General features: G+C 31.5%; 1 protein-coding gene across 1 annotated transcript in view; it reads right to left on the bottom strand.

The window, feature by feature from the left end:
- LOC148621107 (alpha-1,6-mannosyl-glycoprotein 2-beta-N-acetylglucosaminyltransferase-like) overlaps window positions 1–22157 on the bottom strand; it is a 36603-nt gene that overhangs the window by 3065 nt on the left and 11381 nt on the right. The window contains exons 2-7 of the mRNA XM_088575149.1: window positions 18629–19648; window positions 9082–9179; window positions 8268–8367; window positions 7215–7345; window positions 2541–2616; window positions 460–549 (exon numbers count right to left, since the gene is read on the bottom strand). Of these exons, the coding sequence (XP_088431275.1) occupies window positions 460–549; window positions 2541–2616; window positions 7215–7345; window positions 8268–8367; window positions 9082–9179; window positions 18629–19177 (1044 nt within the window). The 5' untranslated portion in view covers window positions 19178–19648. The remainder of the gene's footprint in view (window positions 1–459; window positions 550–2540; window positions 2617–7214; window positions 7346–8267; window positions 8368–9081; window positions 9180–18628; window positions 19649–22157) is intronic.

Genomic DNA, 22157 nt, shown 5'->3' on the forward strand with positions numbered 1-22157 from the left:
TTCTATCAAAAATATGTTTCAAAATCAATGACATCATACCCTACAAAATCATATCAAATTTTTGCTATAAAAACTTAATAAATCAAATTTATGAAATGTTTATGTATGTATTACACATTTCGTTGTTTGAAGTTTCATTCCAATCTTATGATATAATAGTGTAAGGGTTCATTCCTATCCTATAAATTCATGTACATGTAGAGAACAAGATCAAAGCTGCCCAGCTGCTAGCAAGAAATATTTTGACCAAATTCTTACATTAGATATCTAAAAGACTAACTAAGCCTCAACAGAAAGTAAAATTACAAATATTTTTTTGTTAATAATTTACCTAGAAAAATCAAATTCCTCAATATTACTTATTGAAGTTGCCTCTACAATTATTAAATAAATGTACATAATTATTACTGAATTTTACAGCAAGTTTTTAATGCAATATTTTTCCGGTTTTGAACTTACAGAAGTACACTTTTTGATTTCTTTCCACAAATCCCTCGTCAAGGTCATACCCATATTGTGCCTTGATGAAATCCAATGCCCAAGTTCAACCTGTCAATGCAAACATAAATTTATATGACATTAAAAAATTCAAACCGTTCCCCTCTTTTTTGACAAGCATTGCTACTACATTATTCAACATTTGAACCAGCACTATTTCCCTCCTTCCTGTTACATCAAATTTCAAATTTCCATCAAGAATTGTCAAAGTGAAACTACTGAGAAACAAGGAGTGTAGAGTTCAAAATTAAGGGAGATAACTCTGTAAATGACAGTCAAATACAATAGAATCTACTGGATTTTCAATGTTGATTATCTCCTAAGAGCAGGCAGATTGGAATGAATAATTACACATTTCTTCATATACAGCCTTAAAACAACTTAATTATAAAAATAAAAATATGTAGCCTATAATGGGGTGTAGCACATTTTTCAGATTTTGCAAGACTTTCATAATGACAGCTACTTAAACAAACTCATTAGATAAGACAGATAAATGTTAAAGGTGTAAGGGCATCTGGATATGAATATTGCCCAAAAATATCACCTATGGTGTTATAACATAAAAATTGTTCACCACATTGTAAAATATAAAAAAAAAATAAGGGACAAAATGTTTTGTAGCATTAGTTCATTTAAATTATATCAATATGGTGCTACAGTTATGCGTCATTTTACAAAAAACTGCTGTGAATTGTAAATTTGTTTCACATTTGCATCCAGAAAATTATATCCACACCCAAGAAACAACTTCATACTTTCACATATGATAAACTATAAAATAATATATGTATTTACTAAATATGAAGTTGTTTCTTGGGTGTGAACAACACTTCCAAAAATATAACCAGAAAGTGACCATAAAGTACAAAACTGACAGAATATCTGAGTTTGAGTCAACTTCTAGCAACCCCTATGTTCTTTTAATGATAGAAATATCAAAAAAAAAATTTTATGGATTCAAGTCTCAAAATTAGTAATTAAATCTTTCAACACTTTATGATTAATTTTCAGTTGTATTTTAGGCTTATTCGAGCCTACATCATCTCTTCTCCCTAGCCTTGGAACTAAATTTAGACCTGATGACCTAAATAGTGAGGCAGTACAGCGATGTAGCCAATGAATGCCATGGCATACTGTAATTAATTGGGTCAAGGTACCTAAAAAATGTACACCTTCTTAATTCTATGGAGATCAGTCCTCATTTGGGCTATGAATCCGAAAATTTGTTATCTGATTGACTAATATTTACCCCAATAGCTATCATTCTATAATTAAGACCATGACACATTAAATTAGCATACAATAATCTTGAACTTTTGGATTCTCTCAACACTATACATGCAGCTTTTAATTTTAACTAAGAATCCCAAATTTAATTTGAAGAAAAACCTGTACAAATTTAAAAAAAAAAACACAGTAACAGTAAAAACCTGTGTATAACATTGACATATGAAGCACCTAAACTTATCGAGGAAAACTGAATGCAACAGATAAGGTTGTTATTCAAGAGTACTACCATGTAAGTAGGATAAAGGATGCAGTAACCTTAACCCCATCACTGATGCACAGTTAAAAGAATAGGACAAAAATAGGGCATTAACTGAACATTACATGATATCCCACCACATGATGGTGAAAAGAAGGGGATAGCTAAATTCTCAAAATGGTCCAACTCAAAAAACATATTTTGCTGAATATTAAACTTCACCTGTACTTTATGGTAAGAAACTGTAAAAAGTTAAAAAAAAATTCATTTACCCATTTTCAAGTTATCATCTGGAAATTGTCCCAGGACTAACAGACAAACAGACAGACAGAGAGATGAATGGATGGACCAGCAACTTTTCGGAGGGAAGCATATAATACTCCGCCACTTGGTGAGAGAGGTATAACCATATTTAAAAGTGATAATTTAAGTTTCCTAACTGTGAGAGGGTCGGCAGAGGTCAATAAATACACACATCCTAAGATATTTTTTTGTATCTGGACACTCTACATTATAGCAACAGAACTATGCTATTATTGCCAACAGTGTTTACCTTTCCTGAATTGAGTGAATAACTTTGTGTTTTATCATAATTCCCAGCAGTCAGCATTCTACAATCTTTACAGTCTCTGAAAAAAATTTAATTTACATAGCATTAAAGAAGTGCTAATAAACTTTATTTCTTGGATCTCAGAATGTCCTTGGACCTTTTTAGGTTGCCCCATTGCCATTATTTTTTCCACTTTCAACAAAACATAACACATTAATTACTAACTACAGTACAGTTTGATACAACCAGATGGGTTAAATCTAGATCAGTAAAGGTTAAATATAGACACAACATTAAAAATTAAAATGCATTGAAAGTGGTAAAAATTGTTCCGAGTAGAATTTGATATTGCACCAGCTTGAGAGTGAAATGTGTATTCTACGAGAAAGAAATTTCCCAATATTCATGCAATAATGCTTTGATCGTGAAGCAAATGCTACAAATGTATTCAAAGTGTGTCTTTTTCTCAAGTTGTTGAAATCATGAGTTTGAAGCTATTATATTGCACTCAGTGCAGTCAGTGCAATATGGGAATAAATTGCACACTAACTTTAGCTTGTTTTCTATGAGGAAAACATATATTGCTTTACAGTAACACAATATTACTGTATCTATATTACCCTTGCAGACATCATATTCAATGACATAAAATCTAGTTGAAAGTACAATATGGTATACATTCAGATTTTCAGATCGCATCCTAGTAACCCCTGAATTTTAATATAGTATCTTGCATCTAAAAATTATAGCATCACATTTGCATTGACTAGGGGAAGTTCTTTTGGGATAGCATCCTGGTAAAAAATATAGCATCAGGGTAATGTGATGCTATATGGCCCTTGGGAGATCACCAACATGTTTGTACTGTGAGAGATGCCATTCACTAATGTAAATGCAATAATCATTTTATTATCTAGTAATAATCCTTAAGTGCTTGAATTTATAAAATGAATTCTTCAACAAAGTTGTTTAATTTTGAGCTACTTCAAAATTGATTACAAGCTTAGATTTGTTAAATATACATCTCACCATATATATTTTTTTTTTCACTCATTGATTTAATTCTTACATTACTGTTTATCAATATCAATCTAGTCTATGTAATCACCATCTGGCTCCTGCACTTTGAAATGTAGGGCTTTTGTCATTGGATGTTTACACTTGAAAACAAAATGTAAAATTTAGGGACATTTGAGAAGACAATGGCCAAAATATCATTCATTATTTTTATCCAAAATGACTGATTGTTTTGTTGATGTCTATGAATACTGTTTTGTCCATTCAAAATGTACCAAAGTATGTATAAAGAGTACTGTTCTAAATCATTTAGAAGCTGTCTCTGTAAGCATGAACCATGCAACTTAGGATTGAAATCAATTCTGTTGAAAAACTGCAATATATTTTTATTTTAATGCAATTTAGTTTTTGGCATTTTATTAACATATTTGAACAATGACTTTTCATACAAACCTTCCAATAAAAAGCTATATATATGTAAAGGTTAAAATAGATTGTGTTGTTAAGTAGGAGTTATCTCCTCTTAAAAATGAGTTATCTCCCTTAAAATAATTGAGAGTAATCTCCTTTAAAAAAAATCCATGCATTTCATTGGTTTTGTTCCATTTATGAACCTTAGTCTGGTTTTAAACTCAGATGCATATGTGAATTTAGACCAATAAATCACACCTATATGATTTTTTATTGTTAAATGGTAACTTATCAAAGGACCACTGTATATAAAATTTTGATGCTGCCCATAGTAGAGATGATTCCAGGTACAGAAAAACCCACCAAACAAATGATACATTTCAATCTACAATCATGTATGCCATATATCTATGTTACTAGATTCCTTTCTGTGTACAGATCCGTATAAAGACACATTCTATTTACTGTGAAGTACTATTGTTTGTCGGGTACCAATTTTCGTGTTTTTTGTTGGTGAGCCACACCACAAAATTTGGTTCCCAACGAAAAGGAGATTCCCATTATTGTGTAAATTGAAAACCTCAAAACCACAAATTCAAGGATCCACCAACTTGTGTATCTTTCCTAATCCACTAATTAAAGTACTTTCAAAGTAATTTTTATCTAAAAAGTACAACAACCAAATGACAAACTAAGGCTAGTTATGTGGTCTGTGAATGCTTCTGAATAAAAATTTTAAGTAAATTACGAAGGTAGACCTAGGGTAAGGGACATAACTCTTGAAATCAGTTATATGTTAGTATCATATTCAATTTAACCAAAGCCTATCAAGCTTTCATTTGAAACAGAGTGAAATAAGTCCAATTTATTTTGATGCTTACATGAGATTGATGCAAAATGCTGAATAAAAACGTTTCGATGATTTGTAAGAGTTATATCCCTTACCTTAGGTCTACCTCCCTAAATGTTTCTTTCTTTTTTTTTTTTTTTATATATCAAAGAATCAGTTCCTGTGTGATTTTTTATAAAGACAGATACAATATCCCAATCTGAGCTGTTTCTTCCCACACAACAAATCAAGTGGTATATAGATTTCAATTTCCTACAAGCATGAACAGTTATTGATATTAAAACAAAACATCCATTTCTATTGATAATATCACATCAAAATGTATATTTTGTTAGATAACTATCATTGTTAGTTCTATCCTCAGTTCCTTTTAACAACTACATATGAAAAAAGAACAATGAACATAAAAATCATAATGAATTAGTTAGTAGCATAATTACAACTTTTATATAGATCTTTTAAATGATTTCATTTTACAAAGAGACACTTCATCAATAATATTCCATTATTTAAAATATGCATTAGAATGCAGTGAGCGAAAACCGATAATGATACATTAATTCCTTTTTTTTAAATTGCTTTTTATATAATATACAAAAGTATAACAAGTGCAGTTGTACTATAAAAAAAAAACTCTGAATGCTTGAATTCAACAGTGGCAGATCCAGAAATTCAAAAAAAAGGGGGGAATTCGTTTTTATTCTAAATATTGAACTACACTTTCTGACCATTATGGGAGTGGTTTTTATTCTAAATATTGAACTACACTTTCTGACCATTATGGGAGTGGGATGGGATGATGACAAGCCCCCATTGGATCCATCTAACTTCATTAGTTTTATGGAAATAGACTTGTGTTCTATTAAGCATTAGACTTGATTGATCAGTTATTCGCCTTAAGAATTGATTTGGATTCAAACAACAATGAAAGAAAATTGAAAGTAACTACAATACTCCTATGTAAATCTTGGTAGCTGGGTTTTATTTTTATGCAAGATGTTTGTGAAAACAGCAAAGTACATGTGACAGTAAAATCTTTAAAATCAATACCAAACTTAATGAAACACAGGATATCATTATACTGAAAAGTCTTCCTGAATCAGTACTTCCAACGTTATGAAACATTTCATTGTGCTTGAGTTTAAGTTTACCAGATGAAATAAACCTGATGGACAGATGAAAATCCTATTGTATCTTAAACTCCTTGATCAGAGCTTTAAAAATAACTTAAATCTGTGATTAAAATCATGAGCAGTAGAAAGAGTAATCAAGGGAACCAAGATTCTAGTGGAAATCGAAAGAATGTAATCTGGGGACAAAGACCAAGCATGGAAAACAGACACACACAAAAAGAACATAAAATAACCAAATACATACTATGGTAAGTAAAAAAAGTAACTGAGCAACTCAGACTCCACTAAATACTGGGAACATGGACCAGGTGCACCGGGAGGGTTAAAATCATGAGCACCCAATGTGCACATTTCTACTATGAATAAGGAGGTTCACTAAAGCCCAAATTTTCAGTATCTACAGTCCCTTAACTCTGTTACACCATAACGAAAGATTAAAAACAACGAAATATGAAAGAAGGCTTGTTCTGTCTAAAAATGTAATTTTGAGTATCAATACAGATTAATAAATTGATCATGGTAATAGGAAATATGACTGATAAAATATGAATTTCATGATGAGAACAACTGACCAATGAACAGACCCTGCTTTGTACTAGTCTGACACACCTAGTCAGATTTTTAATTAGCCAGCACACAAAAGCAACAGCAAGCAGGCCAGCATGTCACCACACTGGGACACATTATTCTGGCACCAATTCAACCATTTCTGATATGCCACATGCTTGGCAGAAAAGCAGTTGCTTCCAGTTTTAAAGTCTTTGGTATGACAAGGACATGGATTAAACCCATGAGTTTGTGTACTTGAGATGAACAAGCTTCAAAGAGACAAATGAAGTGGTTCAATTACCACACGTGGTATGGAAAACAAGACAGAGGTGTACAGTAATACATCTGCCAACAGACAAAAGTGTTCTAACTAGAAGTACTGTCATCAGGTTTACAAAGAGAATATATCCCCACTTCAAATTGAGCTGAATATTCAACATAAAACTCTTCAGTTGATTTATCTCCCTTTGGAGTCCTCTGACAACAATTATTCAAATTTCACTCATGCACATCTTCATATGATGCCCAATCCTCTTATAACATTTCATCAAAATCCTTTGAGATGTTTGAAAGGAGTTGGGCTTACAAGAAATAAGGACAGAAGAACAGACAGGCAGACAAACAGGGTGATATCTATATACCACTCATATCTTTGTTTGAGGGGGTATTTAAAGTTTAAGTCAGCATAACAAAATGATGCAATAAACAACATCATACTTTTTCCTTAAGTGGTTCATCATCTGTAGAATAGTAATCACATCAGGAGCTACATAATAATCTTCTTCAAGCAGCATAACTAAACCAGTATAATTCTTCATCACAGTAAGCTCATCAAATACTCTAAACATCTGAAATCATACAGGATTAGACCTGCATCAATGTAAGCTCATTAAGAGCATATTAAATCATAGTTAAAGAATCTAAGAGTAGACATGTATTGATCTTCACCAAATAAGCTTATCAAATCCTAGGTCAAAGTTCAAGGTCAATACTAAAAACCGACATGGTAGCCACACATTGCCATGAGTTGGTCTAACCACATATCTTAACAGTTGAAAAAGGTTGGAGCCAGGTAGATTCACAGAAGTACCATGTACTAAATAAATAAGCTGGTAACTTACATCAAGTCTTTTTTTTTTACTCTTTTACTCTAGTATTACTCCACGCCAAATTCTTACACAAATATTTTACCCTTGTTTTATTTCATGCCCAATTTTTACAAAGAATAGCACTTAGTCTTAATGTAATTTTTAATAATTTCTATCCATTAATCATACATGTATTATGCCATTATTTAAATGTGTTCCATTTATCAAAGAAAGTTTTGCCTGAGGTATTTCCTTTCCTATGATTGCCATTATGATAATTGGAACATATGGTGATGATCGAGATTAAAATACAATACATGTGTCTTTTACAGCAGCCATAAATTTTGAATCTCAAACTAAAATTTTTAGTAATTTTTGTCCTATCAACATAATTTTTAGAGGACTGACTTTAAGTATGGATTGCTTAACCTAATTAATTCGAAAGGCAAAGTTGACAAAATGGACAACTTCCAGATTATTATCAAAACTCATTTTGGATTTGAAATTACATTGTAACAAAGAGATTTAGACAAAACACCTAATTTGACAAAGCAATTTCCAACAAATGGTAATTTAAAATAAATGGGGAAAAAAACCAAACCCATTTTATTCTGGCATTGTTTTAAATACCAGTACAATACTGACGTTTCGACTTATCAATCTCTAGTTTTTTAATGCTTACCTTCCAAAACCAATGATGTTTAGTATGGCAATATTTAGCTTCTCTGTAGTGACCATATTTATCAGGATGTTTAGCATTATTACATTTCAATTTTAGAGCTCTGAAATAAAATACACAGAATTGTGAGAATTTAAAATTAATCTCAGGTTCACTTTAATAATCATTTCTGCTGCTTCAGTTTTAGGTGGGTAATGATAACCTATGAATGAAACGGATCTTCTGAGACGGGAGACTAAAAAGAAGTAAACATAGCATTTCTTAAATATTTCCATTTCAAATGGGGTTTAAATCAACTTACTGGTCGTTAGCCTGAGCAATGAGGTTACTGACTTTTCATTAGTGTCTATCTGAGAGCCTCTGTGTTTACTTTTCATATTTTTGTTGTATGAAACAGATACATGTACCAAAATTAAATTTTCTCTTTTTTTCTTAGTGTTTCTTTACACTTAGTAAACATCTATTACTATCTAAGTACATGTAAAGAGGTTCTAAGTATTACAATGTCAAGGAGTTTTGATACAATGTACAGTATGTACACAGAATGTTTAAAAAAAGGGGTGTTACTAGTGGGACAGAGCGTTGATGATGCCCTATGTAAGGGGTCTGAAACAAGGTTCTTTAGGAAATGACATTCTAAATTTGGAAGTGATGGTTTAAGCTTTTAACACATGCAGGTGCTCTGGGAAGTCTTGCATAATCCCATTGGCCAAAAGATCACCCATAATTTTAGCTTAGTAATACATGAATTGTTATTTGAGTACAAAATACTTCGTCTTACAAAGGCATAGCCTAAATTCATATAAGTAAAACTTACTCATCCTTTTTAACATTCCTCGGGCAGTCATTGGGATGTTCACCAGGGAACTCATTTGGATGAAGTTGAGCTGAGACAGGAAAAAATATCTGCATAACCTGAAAAAAAGTATTCAAACTGTGATTGGCAGGGACATACTAGAAAAAGTTGAGACCATTCTTAAAAACAAATCTTACTATACATGTACATATAATAACAAATTGGATGTTGTTACGTAGGATTGGTGACTTATACTGAAAAGACCAATACATGTATAGCTCTTAGTGTAAAAGAAACATGCTTCATGAAGAACAACATTTTTTTAGAAGAAACATCTCTTTGTTAGTTGGTTGATAACATTAACAAAATAATAATTTTCTACCAAGGCCTAGAAACTAACTTTTTGCTTCAACTGGTTCTTGGAATCCAATTCATTAAGCAGGTAAATGTACCTTAAATAAATTGAAAGCTGGTACAAAGAGCCTAAATTGAAAAATAAATGTCTTGGTTCCATAGAAAATCTCAAAATTTTAAGTTTTCTCATCAATCCTGGACTTCATCTCAAAGTTTCAATCAATAAATCTACCCAATTTAAGACAAAGATGCATGTTTGGATAAGTGTGTGGTTTGAGTGTAACAAAACCTTATTAAAGGTTTATGTCATTAATTGGATGAATTAAGGGAGGCATAACACAGTACTGTCCTGCCTGGTACATGGCGTACAATGTACAAAAATTTCAAATCCATTGTGATAGGACAGTTGTGAGACATTCTTGACTAAAAGTAATGTACATGCATATGTCAGTCATAGTCCAGTTATTGTCAGCCCAGGAAAATGGTACTGTCCCAGTGTCTGGTGAGCTATTTATAGACAATAGATTTTGACAGGGATAATACATATACATGTAATGTTTGGTTTATGAAGGTACTCAATGTTAGAAAGTACATGTATGTAATTGAAACTTACATGTACTTATATTGAAATGTTATTTACATGTGAAGCCTGGGTTAATCCAGCAGCCAAAAAAATTTAAGAATGTACTGTTAAGCATGATAAATTTGTATCAAAATCATCTCAATGCCCCTTTTAATGTAATGCATACATGTACTTGTAGCTCTGACACCAAAAAAGTCACACAAAAATGAGAAGAAAAGTTAACTTCATTATATCAAGATAAACAATCAATCTCCATCAATCTTCTTGAGAAAACATACATACAATATGTCTTTCTTGATGTATTTTCCCACCACTGTCCCAAGTTAGGGGGAGGAGTGAGTACTCATGAACATGTTTAACCCTGCCACATACTTCATGTGCCTGTCCCTGTCCAGTAACTAGTTACGATAACGTAACCCTCCATCCACATACAGTCCTCATGGGAACATATGTGGATGGAGGGTTACGTTATCGTAACTAGTCCAGTGGTTTTACAGCTTGCTTTCCGGTATGGGTATTGTCCATAATTAGTGACTGCGGGGTGACTTGTATAAGTCAAATTGTACCTTGCTTGGAATTTGATGGATGACTAGATGACTATCTCATTGACATACCACATCTCTTATTTTTATATATTGTACATGTATGTTAATATACTAAAATGGGTGAAACAGACAAACAGACAGTGTATATACCAAAGAATGTCCCAAAAATATATCTCAATGGTAAGCAATATAACACAATATTGATTTATCAGATACAAATACTTGAAATTACCATACTGATCTTAAAAATAAATCAGATTAAACATAAAAGCAGAAACAGATGTTGCTTTCATGTATACATATGTTTATCAGTGTGTTCTTTCTTCTTTTTTGTCATTTTGAGTGGTTTATTATAATTGTGTTAACAACATCTTGTGCTTGGCACATGCTACATGTATCTTTCATTAAAACAAAATTGCTTTCAGGCAATTCTTTTTTAACAACAGTTTGACTTTGTTTCACATTCTATCTTATATAAATGAATAGCAAGATACAAAGAAAAGGCAGGTCCTTTGAGCCTGGACTAGCTTAATTATGCTGGAAATAGTTGATAATAAAAAAAATGACGGGAAATAACTTTTGATACCAGACATGATTTTACAAAACCATTAAAAAAATGTGAAATTGACATAATCCGAAAATCAAAGTTTGAAAAATTGGAAAATAATCATGTTTGTGATATAGAAAAATCCCTTTCCTCAATGACATCATAATGAGTTTAATATTCCATCGCAACAAAACACAAAAATGGTGGGATAAAATTTACACTGAACAGTAACTGCAACAGTAAATCTACCACAATCACACCAAATAGTTACAAATCATTTATTATTGATGCAAATACGTAAATTGATAGCTGTTTATTTTTAATTTTTCAAAAGAAGTTGTATTTTGAAGAAAAAGAAATGACATTTATGTAGCAATAAGTGATACATCATGTACCTGACACAGGATGACAAAAAGTTAAAAAATTATGGCCTAACTTAAAATTTTGCTGAAAATTAATCTTAACTGGTATTTAATGGTTCTAAACAAATGTGCAAGTTTTAAATAAATTCATAGATCCGTTCTCAAGTTATCATCTGGAAACAGTTGGAGTACGGACAGTAGGAAGTACGGACACATAACTTTGTTGAAGGGTACATTAATACCTCACCCTTCTTGTGGCCGAATATAAAAATCATATATGTATATATGTATATTAATGATTGAAAAAATGCTGTATGAGACGTTCACCACAAATTTCCTGCCCCCAATATACATTTGTAGGCCAAAATCCAAATATACAATATGGAAGATTAATCAAGGGAACCAAGATTCTAGCAGAAATCAAAAGAATGCAATCCAGGGATAAAGACTAGACAGGGAACAGAAACACACAACAAAAAACATGAAATAATCAAAATAACAGACACAAAGAAACTAAGGCCTGAATCGTTCACCTTGAGAATTTGAAATCATGCGGTCAATGGGAAACACCTGTTTTAGTATGAATAAAGTCTCAGTGCTCTTAAACTTGAAATTGGAAAAAAAAAGGTTCGCCTAGCATAGTTTATCTCTTCAGGGTTTGACAACTGCAGGCATACCCTGTTGTGCTCAGGGAAGCTTTTTTTTTAATCATACAAAGATGGTGGGTTTTCCCATTTTTAGACTCTTAGTAACACTTCCTCTGTCATATCTAATAAGGAAAAAAATACAAAAACCCTTGTTTGGTTTACTTAGTTTTTACATGCATTTCACCTGATAGAAAGGGGCTCCAGAAGATGTCTGGTTTATACAGATTATTGGTTTAGCCAGGGTTGGTTTAAACAGGTTTTACTGTAGATGTAAACCGAATCAACCTGAAGTTCAAACAAACCAGAAAAGAAAAACATCATAAATTTTTTACATGTAAACATACACATATATTTTGTACATGTATCTCTGGATGTCTACAAAATAAATGACAGATCAGACAAAACCAAGAATTGCCCTAAATGGGACTACCGTAATATACATGTAGCACTACAGCTTGTGCAAAACCAGAGTCATAACCATTTTGGCACAAAAAAATCACAGACTGATTCACTTACACATTTTATAGATCACCATATAGTGATCAAAAATGGGATGTTCCGTGGAAATCCAGAAAGTAATATGAACTTGTGGACAACTTTATGTCCAACAGGTGGGGGGGGGGGTAAAAATTACAAGTTTCATAACAAAAACTATCTCCCATCTTATCCATGTAAAAAGTTTCTCTGAATTGCATATCATAAGCCCAAAAAATGAGAAAATTCCTCTTAAATGCAAAATCATTATTCAAAATTCACTCAAAAATGTATCTAAATGGGTAAAATAACAATATATTGTTAGTGAAATACATGTAATTCAGTTTTCTAATGAAGTTTGTTTTTACAAAATATTTTCTCTTAAGACACTAAGGTAGGAATCTAATCAAGCATGATAAAAAGAATATATATCCCACTTAAATATTGAAAGTATTTGGTATTTTCCCTTGAAAATGATTATTTCTGTTTATTGCATAATTTTTTCTGCCAAATAGGCCATGCAATTGTACATTGTACATGTACATGTACATTGTATGATAACTTGCAAATAATAACCTACATGTATACACACTGTACATGTACAGCACATACAATGCATACCAAAAACTACATGTATATTTTGCAGTAGGTTTAACTACATGTATTTTTTTTTAAGCCAATATAATATATACATGTAGGTGCATGTACAATGTACATCCATACATGTATCTATGACAAACATGTGCATGAACTTCATAAACATTATAAATTAGTTATAAATAAAGTTAAGGTACATGTACATGTATTATGAATACTAAAAAGGAGCTATAAATAAAATATTTGTACTTGGGAACTTATAAGGAACATTAATAAATAAAATACAGTACATGATAAATATGACTATCAAAGCAAATATATAAATTTGACCTTATCACAATAAAAACAGCTTCAAATAGAAATAGTTTAAAAAAATACCCTTCTGATTTTTTTTATTTAAGAAATTTACTTTCTTCATAAGAAAAGTTTAGCTTAAGACTGATAATCCCACGATACAAATTAACCTACCGGTCCATGTACATATTTCAGGAAATTAAATGTTAAATAAGCTTTCAAGAGTAATAGGTATTGGCCTTCTTTTTTAATTTCAAATAAAAGGCCCCTTTGAAGAAAATAAAGGTCCTCAATAATGTGCTAATGTGGGAGAATGAAAGTTCAGGACATGGATAAAAGTGAATTCAAAGGTCCTGGTTAAGAAATTGAAGGTCCCAACCCTTGGACGGTGAGTTGGACAACTGATAATTGGGACCATTATATCATATTAAATATACATATAACAGTCTCAGAGATATTTAAGTTGCCAGAGTGACCAAAAAATAGATATTTTAGAGCAGTCAGCGAAAAGTTAATTTTCTTCATTCATGTCATAATAGGCTATTCAATACATATATATTTCACTTGAAACAAAATCAAGATATTTCTTCAATAAGAGAAGAAATACAATGTATATATCAGGTAGCATTTCTATTAATATTCAAACACAGATGGATTGATAACTTGTAAAATATTCTCCATGAGGTTCCCTCTTAAGGAGGTACCCCTAGGGTAAGGGACACAACTCTTAATGTTTGTATTCACAATTTTACATCGATCTTGTGAAAGCATCAAAGTAACTTGGACTGATTTCATTCTGTTTCAAATGAAAGCTTGATAGGCTTTGGTGAAATTGAATATGATACATACATATCACTGATTTCAAGGGTTATGTCCCTTACCCTAGGTCTACCTCCTTAAATAATGTGCAAAGTACATGCATACATGTACATGCTGACATTTTAATTCCAAACGGGTTGTTGTCTCTGAAATATACATGTACACCATACACCGTAACTATTCCCCTAATATCTACATGTACATTTGTACATTTATTTATGTATTTTCAGTTTTCGTTTGATTTCAAATTCTGGGATAAAAATTAGCAGTCGCCCAGCAGCCCAAGGTTACTAGACTTTAGCCTGGGTACCAAACTTTTGGTTAAGATTTAGTTGAACATATAGAAAATATCAAACAAAAATATGGTCTGGACTACCAGCTTTTATTTCCTAATTTATAACCTTGCATCTTTAAAGAATATTTTATAAACCAATGATAATATATAGTGGGGATAAGTAAAAAATGGTCATACAACTTCCCAGTAAATTATGCAAAATGAAGCCAGCTTAAAATCCATTCCAAGATCCAATAGAAACAATAAGAAAATGTATGACATCAAATATTGCAGAAAGAATAATAAAATGTTTGGCATCAAATCTTGCAGAAACAATGAGAAAATTGTATGACATCAAATCCAAAACTTTTTTTACATTTTGATACATTTTTTTTTGCAGATGGCTTTAGTGTCATCTAAAAAGACTAAAATATGCAGTTTTAAAGAATATTTTTACATATTATAGGGTTCACAAAATTCTAAAAATTTTTAGTACACATGTTAGTAACATGTACAAAACTTGTGTATGTCTTAAATCACAATTCTATATCTTGATAGAATTAAAATTTCAGGTACATACAAGTACATGTAGATCTTTATTTTAAAAAGCACCTGTTCACATCATTGTACATCCATACAAGTACAGAATTAATAAATATTGGGAATTCCTATTATATCCATAAGCAAATGACCTACTGTACATGCAAAAGGCTATAATTTTCATCACAGATACATTGAAATATATGCCTTTAATTCATAAATTTTACATATACGAAAGATTTAAATAGTATAAGCAGTACATTTTATTATACCTTAAAGCACGAATTCAACGATGCATTCAAGAAAAACATGTTAAAAGACTCTTAAGACATCTCATGTAGAAAAAGGGGGTTGGTTTCAAATCAAATTATTTTTAAATTATTGGTTCAATTGTATTTTATTTCAAAGTCAGTCCTCGCAATGAAATTGATACTTAAGCAGGCAAGCAATTACATATGTACTTTTATGCTGGGCCAAACCCAAATTTTGTCAGTTCACCAAATGATAAATTATTACCATAATAGTTTTTTGGCATTTTACTGACTAGGAAACAGTTTTACCAGTGAGCTGCTCATTTTGAGGGCTGCAACTCGATACCAGTGATACATGATATTGTATACAATGTATTTGAACCAATAGGTGGATTAGGTTGATGTAAGTACATGTACATGTAAAACAATAAAAAAAGAGCATCTAATAGGACATTAAATGATACCCAGCCACACTGCAAACAATTTCCGGTGGGGGGGGGGGGTGGTAAATCAACTTAAAATGGCCATAACATTTTTTGTAAATTATCTGATCAACGTGAAACTTGAAATTATTCTGTACTTTATGATACAAAATTTGAAAAAAAGATCATTTACATTTAATACATGTATGTATACGTGTATCATTTAATAAAAAGTACATTTTACACATGTACATTGTACATGCATATGACATGTGTATTTTCTAAAGTTATCATCTGGAAACAGTTGGGCCAAAATTAAAATTAAGTTTGCTTCCCCTTTGCCGACCGGGTATGAAAAAAGTTGCCGGGTCAAAAAATTATTTTTCTGAAAATCTGTTTCGTAAATTCTGGAAAATATGTCCGTCATTGGTACCAATACAGGAATTAATCGGAAGTCACTTCCGGCAGTCACTAAAACGCTTCATCTCAGGTGATTTTTTCCTTGTGTTCCAGCGATAAATATGGAGGTTGATTAAATGATATGTCTATTTGTACTATCAGAACATCACATTTTCAAAACCACAAAAAACAAACAAACAAACAAACAAACAAACCCTTGGGGAACTGACAGATAGACAGTTTGATGGACACACAACTTTTGGAGATACAGTATCACATACATTGCAATATACATACCACGCTACTTTGTATGGCAGGGTATAAAAGCATTTTAACACTGTACATGTACATGTAATTTATAACATCCAATAGGCCTGGATCATTTTTTGTTTATTTACATGTACATTTACAATGTTACTCTGAAACTTTAAGTCAGACAACAAGTACATGTACAGTACTGTACATATATGTAGATGTACATGTACATGTACGCTTATTGCCAGAATAAAGGTTTTCTCACACAGACTGTCTATTCATTACTTAAGTACATTTAACAATTAAAATTTTTTACAAAGTTTTTCAGTTCACAGGAACTGTCTACTATGCACCTTGTATGTATACAATTATTGTTAAACATGCTTAAAAAAGATACTGTAAGTGTTTATATCCTCAGTTTCCTCCCTCATACAATTAACACAACTTTCTCTAGGGTTTTCTACAAATTAGCCATAAAAAAGAGGTCCCCACTGAGGTTAATGTATATTTTTTGTATATGTACAACACATACATTTGCATGATTTTCTAGAAGTTCGAGACCAATTCAAAAATACATGTGCACCATATTTTAAATCTTTAGTCAATAATAAGTGTTCAACTTAAGTAAAATCATCTCCACTGTAAAGAGTTATCAAACAAGTGTCTGAGGATTGAATTACTGTTTTGATATTATACAAGGATTTGGATGGTAAAAGTCCAATGGAACTCTGCTTTGCTTCCATTTTCCGCACAGCTACATGTACACATACAAAATGTATGCACATGTTCAGTTAACATTTTAGCCGTTTTGGAATTCATCCAGAAATTTTTAATTCTCATGAGGGAAATTAGTCTAAATTCAAGGATATATTGTACAAAAATTACACGTACATAATTTGACAGCAAAACATATCCACTTCTACAAATGGTACATGTACAAAATACATTGTATTTACAACAAACTTCGAAAAACAATTTCATACATGTATATGTGATGACTACATTCTAATACCAATTTTTTCTCAATATTGAAGTGAATGAAGATCCATAAAGGCTAAACAGCTAACAAAAATATTGTTCCCTCTATAATTCATCAGCCAAATGAAAATAAAAAGCTACTTCTCAAGGCTTAGGATAGAATGGTGTAAAAACCATCACTATATGTATCACTACCCATATTAGATATATTGTTGTCGACGTTTATTCATATAGATCCTCCCTATGGAACTAATCTTATTCTACATGTCATGAGGGAGAATATGGAGAAGCACAGAGTCAATCATCAATTACTGAAAACGGGAAACATCTAATAATATGCGACATTTACCAGATGACACTAATCGTTAGAACCAGTCAAGGAATAGAGCTTAGTCAGCAGAAGTTTAAATAAAGCAGTCAGTCAATTGTCTGTTTTGAAACTTGATAAGTATTAAAAGTGAATACAATAACCCAAACCAGCCATCAAAATATTGAATAGTGAATACAATATCCCAAACCAGCCATCAAAATATTGCCTACAAGTAAAATGTACATGTACATTACCCCTTTTAAAAAGCATATCAATAAGTCAGCTATGGTTTGACACTAACAGTTTTCCATTTGCCATATGCCTATTCAACTTAATTTTAGAGGGGACTACAAGGAAATTTTAACAGGAATCTACTGTATTAATATACATGCAAAATGAACTGATTCATATTTTTTCCCCATTAACTTCAACTGTACATGTTCATTTGTACATGTACAGATTGTACCATACATGTAGATTGTCCCATACATGCTACAATACTGTATATTATGATGCTATAATACTGTATATTTTAAATCTTGCAAGTACCAGTTCATGTCTATGTACAATATATATATATATCCATACATGTAAATCTGGCTTTTAAAACTTCATATGTACAATAACAGTACAATTTTGTATACCTGAAACAATGTTTGAACAGTAAGGCCACAAAAAAATATGTCTGTTTCCTGCTACCCTATCTACCTTAGTTTTTTGTGTCTACCTTAAACATTTCTTGGCCATTTTGGCTCAAGCACATTAAAATCCAGATTGTTTCTCCATTAACTCAATGTAAACATTTTTTGAAAAAAAAAATAACTTCCCTATCTTCCATCCCTACTTTTTTGTTGGTAGCAGGGAACAAGAGTATTATTTTTTTTGGCCTTAATTTATATGTATAAGTCAATACTTACTGGACAAAAGTCTATACTTTCAATGATGGAATTCAGTTCTGCAGAAAAAACATCATGGCTAAAAATAAGTAACGTCTTCTCTATTCCTTTCACCTTTCGTAGAGAATCTAATAATATCCTTAAATAGTTTGACCTATCATGAACCTGAACAACTATCACTACACTCTCTGGACCGAGACTGAGACCAAAGCGTTCCAGATTATGTATGTACTGTTCCTCGTTCCGTCTTTCTATTTCTAATTTGATTTGTGTCAAATTGTTTTCAGGAATATTTTTAGAAATAAACGTCCGATTGTACTGATGGGGCAATATTAATACTTCAACTTTCGTGAAGTTATCCTGATTGTATAAGTCCTTGAGCTGAGATCTATCTGTTTGAACATGTGGATTTAACATATCACTGTGGCGTAGCTTATACATCAACGTTCGATCGTACATATTAGAATTGTGACTTTCGAAGTTCATCAACACGTGAAGATTCAATATAACAAAAAGTATCAACACGACCATAAACAAAGATCGGATGAACCGAACTGGACGAAATCTCATGGTTTATGATGCGATCAGCGTTTTCATCAGATACATGAAAACCGCATTAAAACTGATATGTACCAGACCAGGCAGTATCACAGAACAACAATTCCTAGGCTCTTACAACAGTTTCCAAACAGGGACTGTATCACAATACAATAGCCTAGGATAACTTCCTTCTATCACAGCTTCAAGGGACTATCTCAAAGTACATATTATGCCATTTTCATCCAATAAGACACCTCAACACTGTCAACTAAAATGGCAACTCCAATGATCCAATTCTGTGTTTTTATTAAGCGATTTCCAAATAGCCTAGGATAACTTCCTTCTATCACAGCTTCAAGGGACTATCTCAAAGTACATATTATGTCATTTTCATCCAATAAAACACCTCAACACTGTCAACTAAAATGGCAACTCCAATGATCCAATTCTGTGTTTTTATTAAGCGATTTCCATCTTAGTTCACATGCCATCTTGTCATGTCTGAAAAGTAAAGTAAAAATATAATCCATAATTGAACAGATGTGTTGTTACAAACAAGTACATATACTTGTACTGCTTTCACTACTTTTTACTTTTACTACAACAGCCAGATAAAAAAATATCTCACAAATCTAACATAAAGATGAAGAATTTCTTTTAAATAAAGGATGGAAATTCTTGTGATATAATGTATATAGATGGCAATTTCCAGATTTCTACCAACTAATTTAAACTCTGACATTTACATGTAGTCTTTTGCCATTATAAGCCACTAGCAGTATGCCCATGACTACAAAATGCATTTAAATATTCAGAAGCTGAATTGCGTACGCTGTGGGTGATTGTACCTGTTTTGATCTTGAACTTTGTGAGTTTTATGCTCGTGAAGTTTTGTGAGTTTTATGCTCATATAGTTTTATGCTGAAGGATATCAGTTATCCGAAATATTCAATTTAAATTTTACCATCTTCTGGTGATGTTAAACATATTTAGACGTTTATTTAATTTATTGTTATGTTTTGCATCGTTTTTAAGAGTGATTGTTGACGATTATTTAGATTATTTAGACGATTATATACTTACCATATACCAAATTATTGAAATTAAAGGTTTGAGTTACAATGTAGTGGTTGGAAGAGTTTTTTGGACAGACTGTACTTCTTTATATTTTTTATAAAGACACATGTGAGTACTATTATTAAAATAATAAAAATCTTTACTGAGTGCAGCATGATATGACCGCAGCCAGTTGAACACAGTTTACATAGGGCAAGTGTGGACACAATATATGTACTATTTTTTGAAACGCTTAAACATAGAGACCAAAAACTGGTTTGGACACAATATTGCACAATATTTTGAAATTCAATTTCAAGTAAAATGTTCTGCTTTAATAATCTGAACTCTGATTGAAAAAAATGCAAGGAAGGATTTTGTTAAGGATTCCAATTAGGAAGAATGTTCAAAATCTGACCAAATTTATAAAAGTGATAACATGGAATGTCATGAAAAACAAATTAAAACAAGAATTGTCAAAATTGAATGAGAAATAAACCTTCTATGTCAATTTTAAATAAACACATATTTAACCCCTTTTGGCCCATTTTTGCAGAACAGTAGGGGGCCAGTAACTCCATTTTAAAAAGTAAGCTTTCTCTATTAACAAGAAACAATATATTAAATTTCATCACATTTGGTTCAACAAAATCAACACAAAACAACAGCATTTTTGGCAGTCATAAAAATATTAATACCAGTTCAATGTACACATGTACATGTATGTAAACATTGTATACATGTACATGTATGTATCAAAGCAGAGCTTATTCATGAAAATAAACGAAGGCAAAAGGCAATTTTCATGCAAAACTTTGTTTCAAAGTTCAAACGAATACTACCTTACTGCATACATGTATCTTTTTTATGAAATAAATCTCTTCCAACAAAGCTATTATTAGCCATTCAGAGAGTTAGAAATAGTAGCCTGCCCACCAGATTATGACTGGCTATTTTTTGGCTGGAACAAAGTCTGGCATATTCCAACTGGTCAAGACATCAGCAGTATAACATCACAGTGGTGCATAATCAACTAAGTTAAATGATATTTCAGTACAAATACGTAAAGCTCAGTCCCTTGAAAACAATGCCTAAAATCAAATCATTCAATTACTGGTACATTTGTGTATATATCTAAATGGCAACAGATTGCAATTTTAAGCTAAAATATTAATTGAATAAAAATTACATCAATACATTGATTACAATATTTTTTTGCATATAAGGAAGACGGTGTATTCCAGCTGTTATCCACTGGTCCATACCAATACATTACTTTCATTTTTTAAATAATTCTTAGTTGTTTTATAACAATGAGTATATTTCTTTAAATTTTACATTTCATTTCTCTAGGAAAGAAATTTTTTTCAAAGGAAACTAAAAAAGTCAATACCTACTTCAGTATTATTTGTTTTTAATAAAAAGCTGCATGCTTTCCGAAATTTACATCCTAACACTTAAGCTTTTGGAAGTAAGGAACAAATAAATAGACGATACCTGTGTAAGCAATTAATTACAAATTTACTTTCCAAAGTTACAATTTTCTGCTTTATGCCAGAAAGAAACTTCTTACATCTACTGAAAAAATATATTGAGACACATGTAAATGATAAAAAAAAAACACTACACACTCATTTTGGCATATTGTTGAACGTTCATTCTTACCTTTCACGAAAGATTATTCCAAAAGAAAAGCCTCATTTACATAAAACAACTCATGTTTACATGTACATCAATCAAAAACATTGTTAATGTTGAAAATAAATCCTCACAACAAATCATGCCATTGTTAAAATTTTGCCCTTTAGTATCTTGTATTTTACCACTTCCACTAAACCAATTCACTACAAATGTATGTGTGAAATGTAGGCAACAATGTCAATTTCTTGTCAAATTTGCACCTGTCAATCACTGATATAAACAAGATATTGTGTGATTTAATGGACAGTCTGAA

The sequence above is a fragment of the Perna viridis genome, chromosome 3, assembly GCF_037379345.1.
Source record: "Perna viridis isolate PV_CMFRI_1.1 ecotype Kerala chromosome 3, ASM3737934v1, whole genome shotgun sequence".
NCBI classification, from domain to species: domain Eukaryota; kingdom Metazoa; phylum Mollusca; class Bivalvia; order Mytilida; family Mytilidae; genus Perna; species Perna viridis.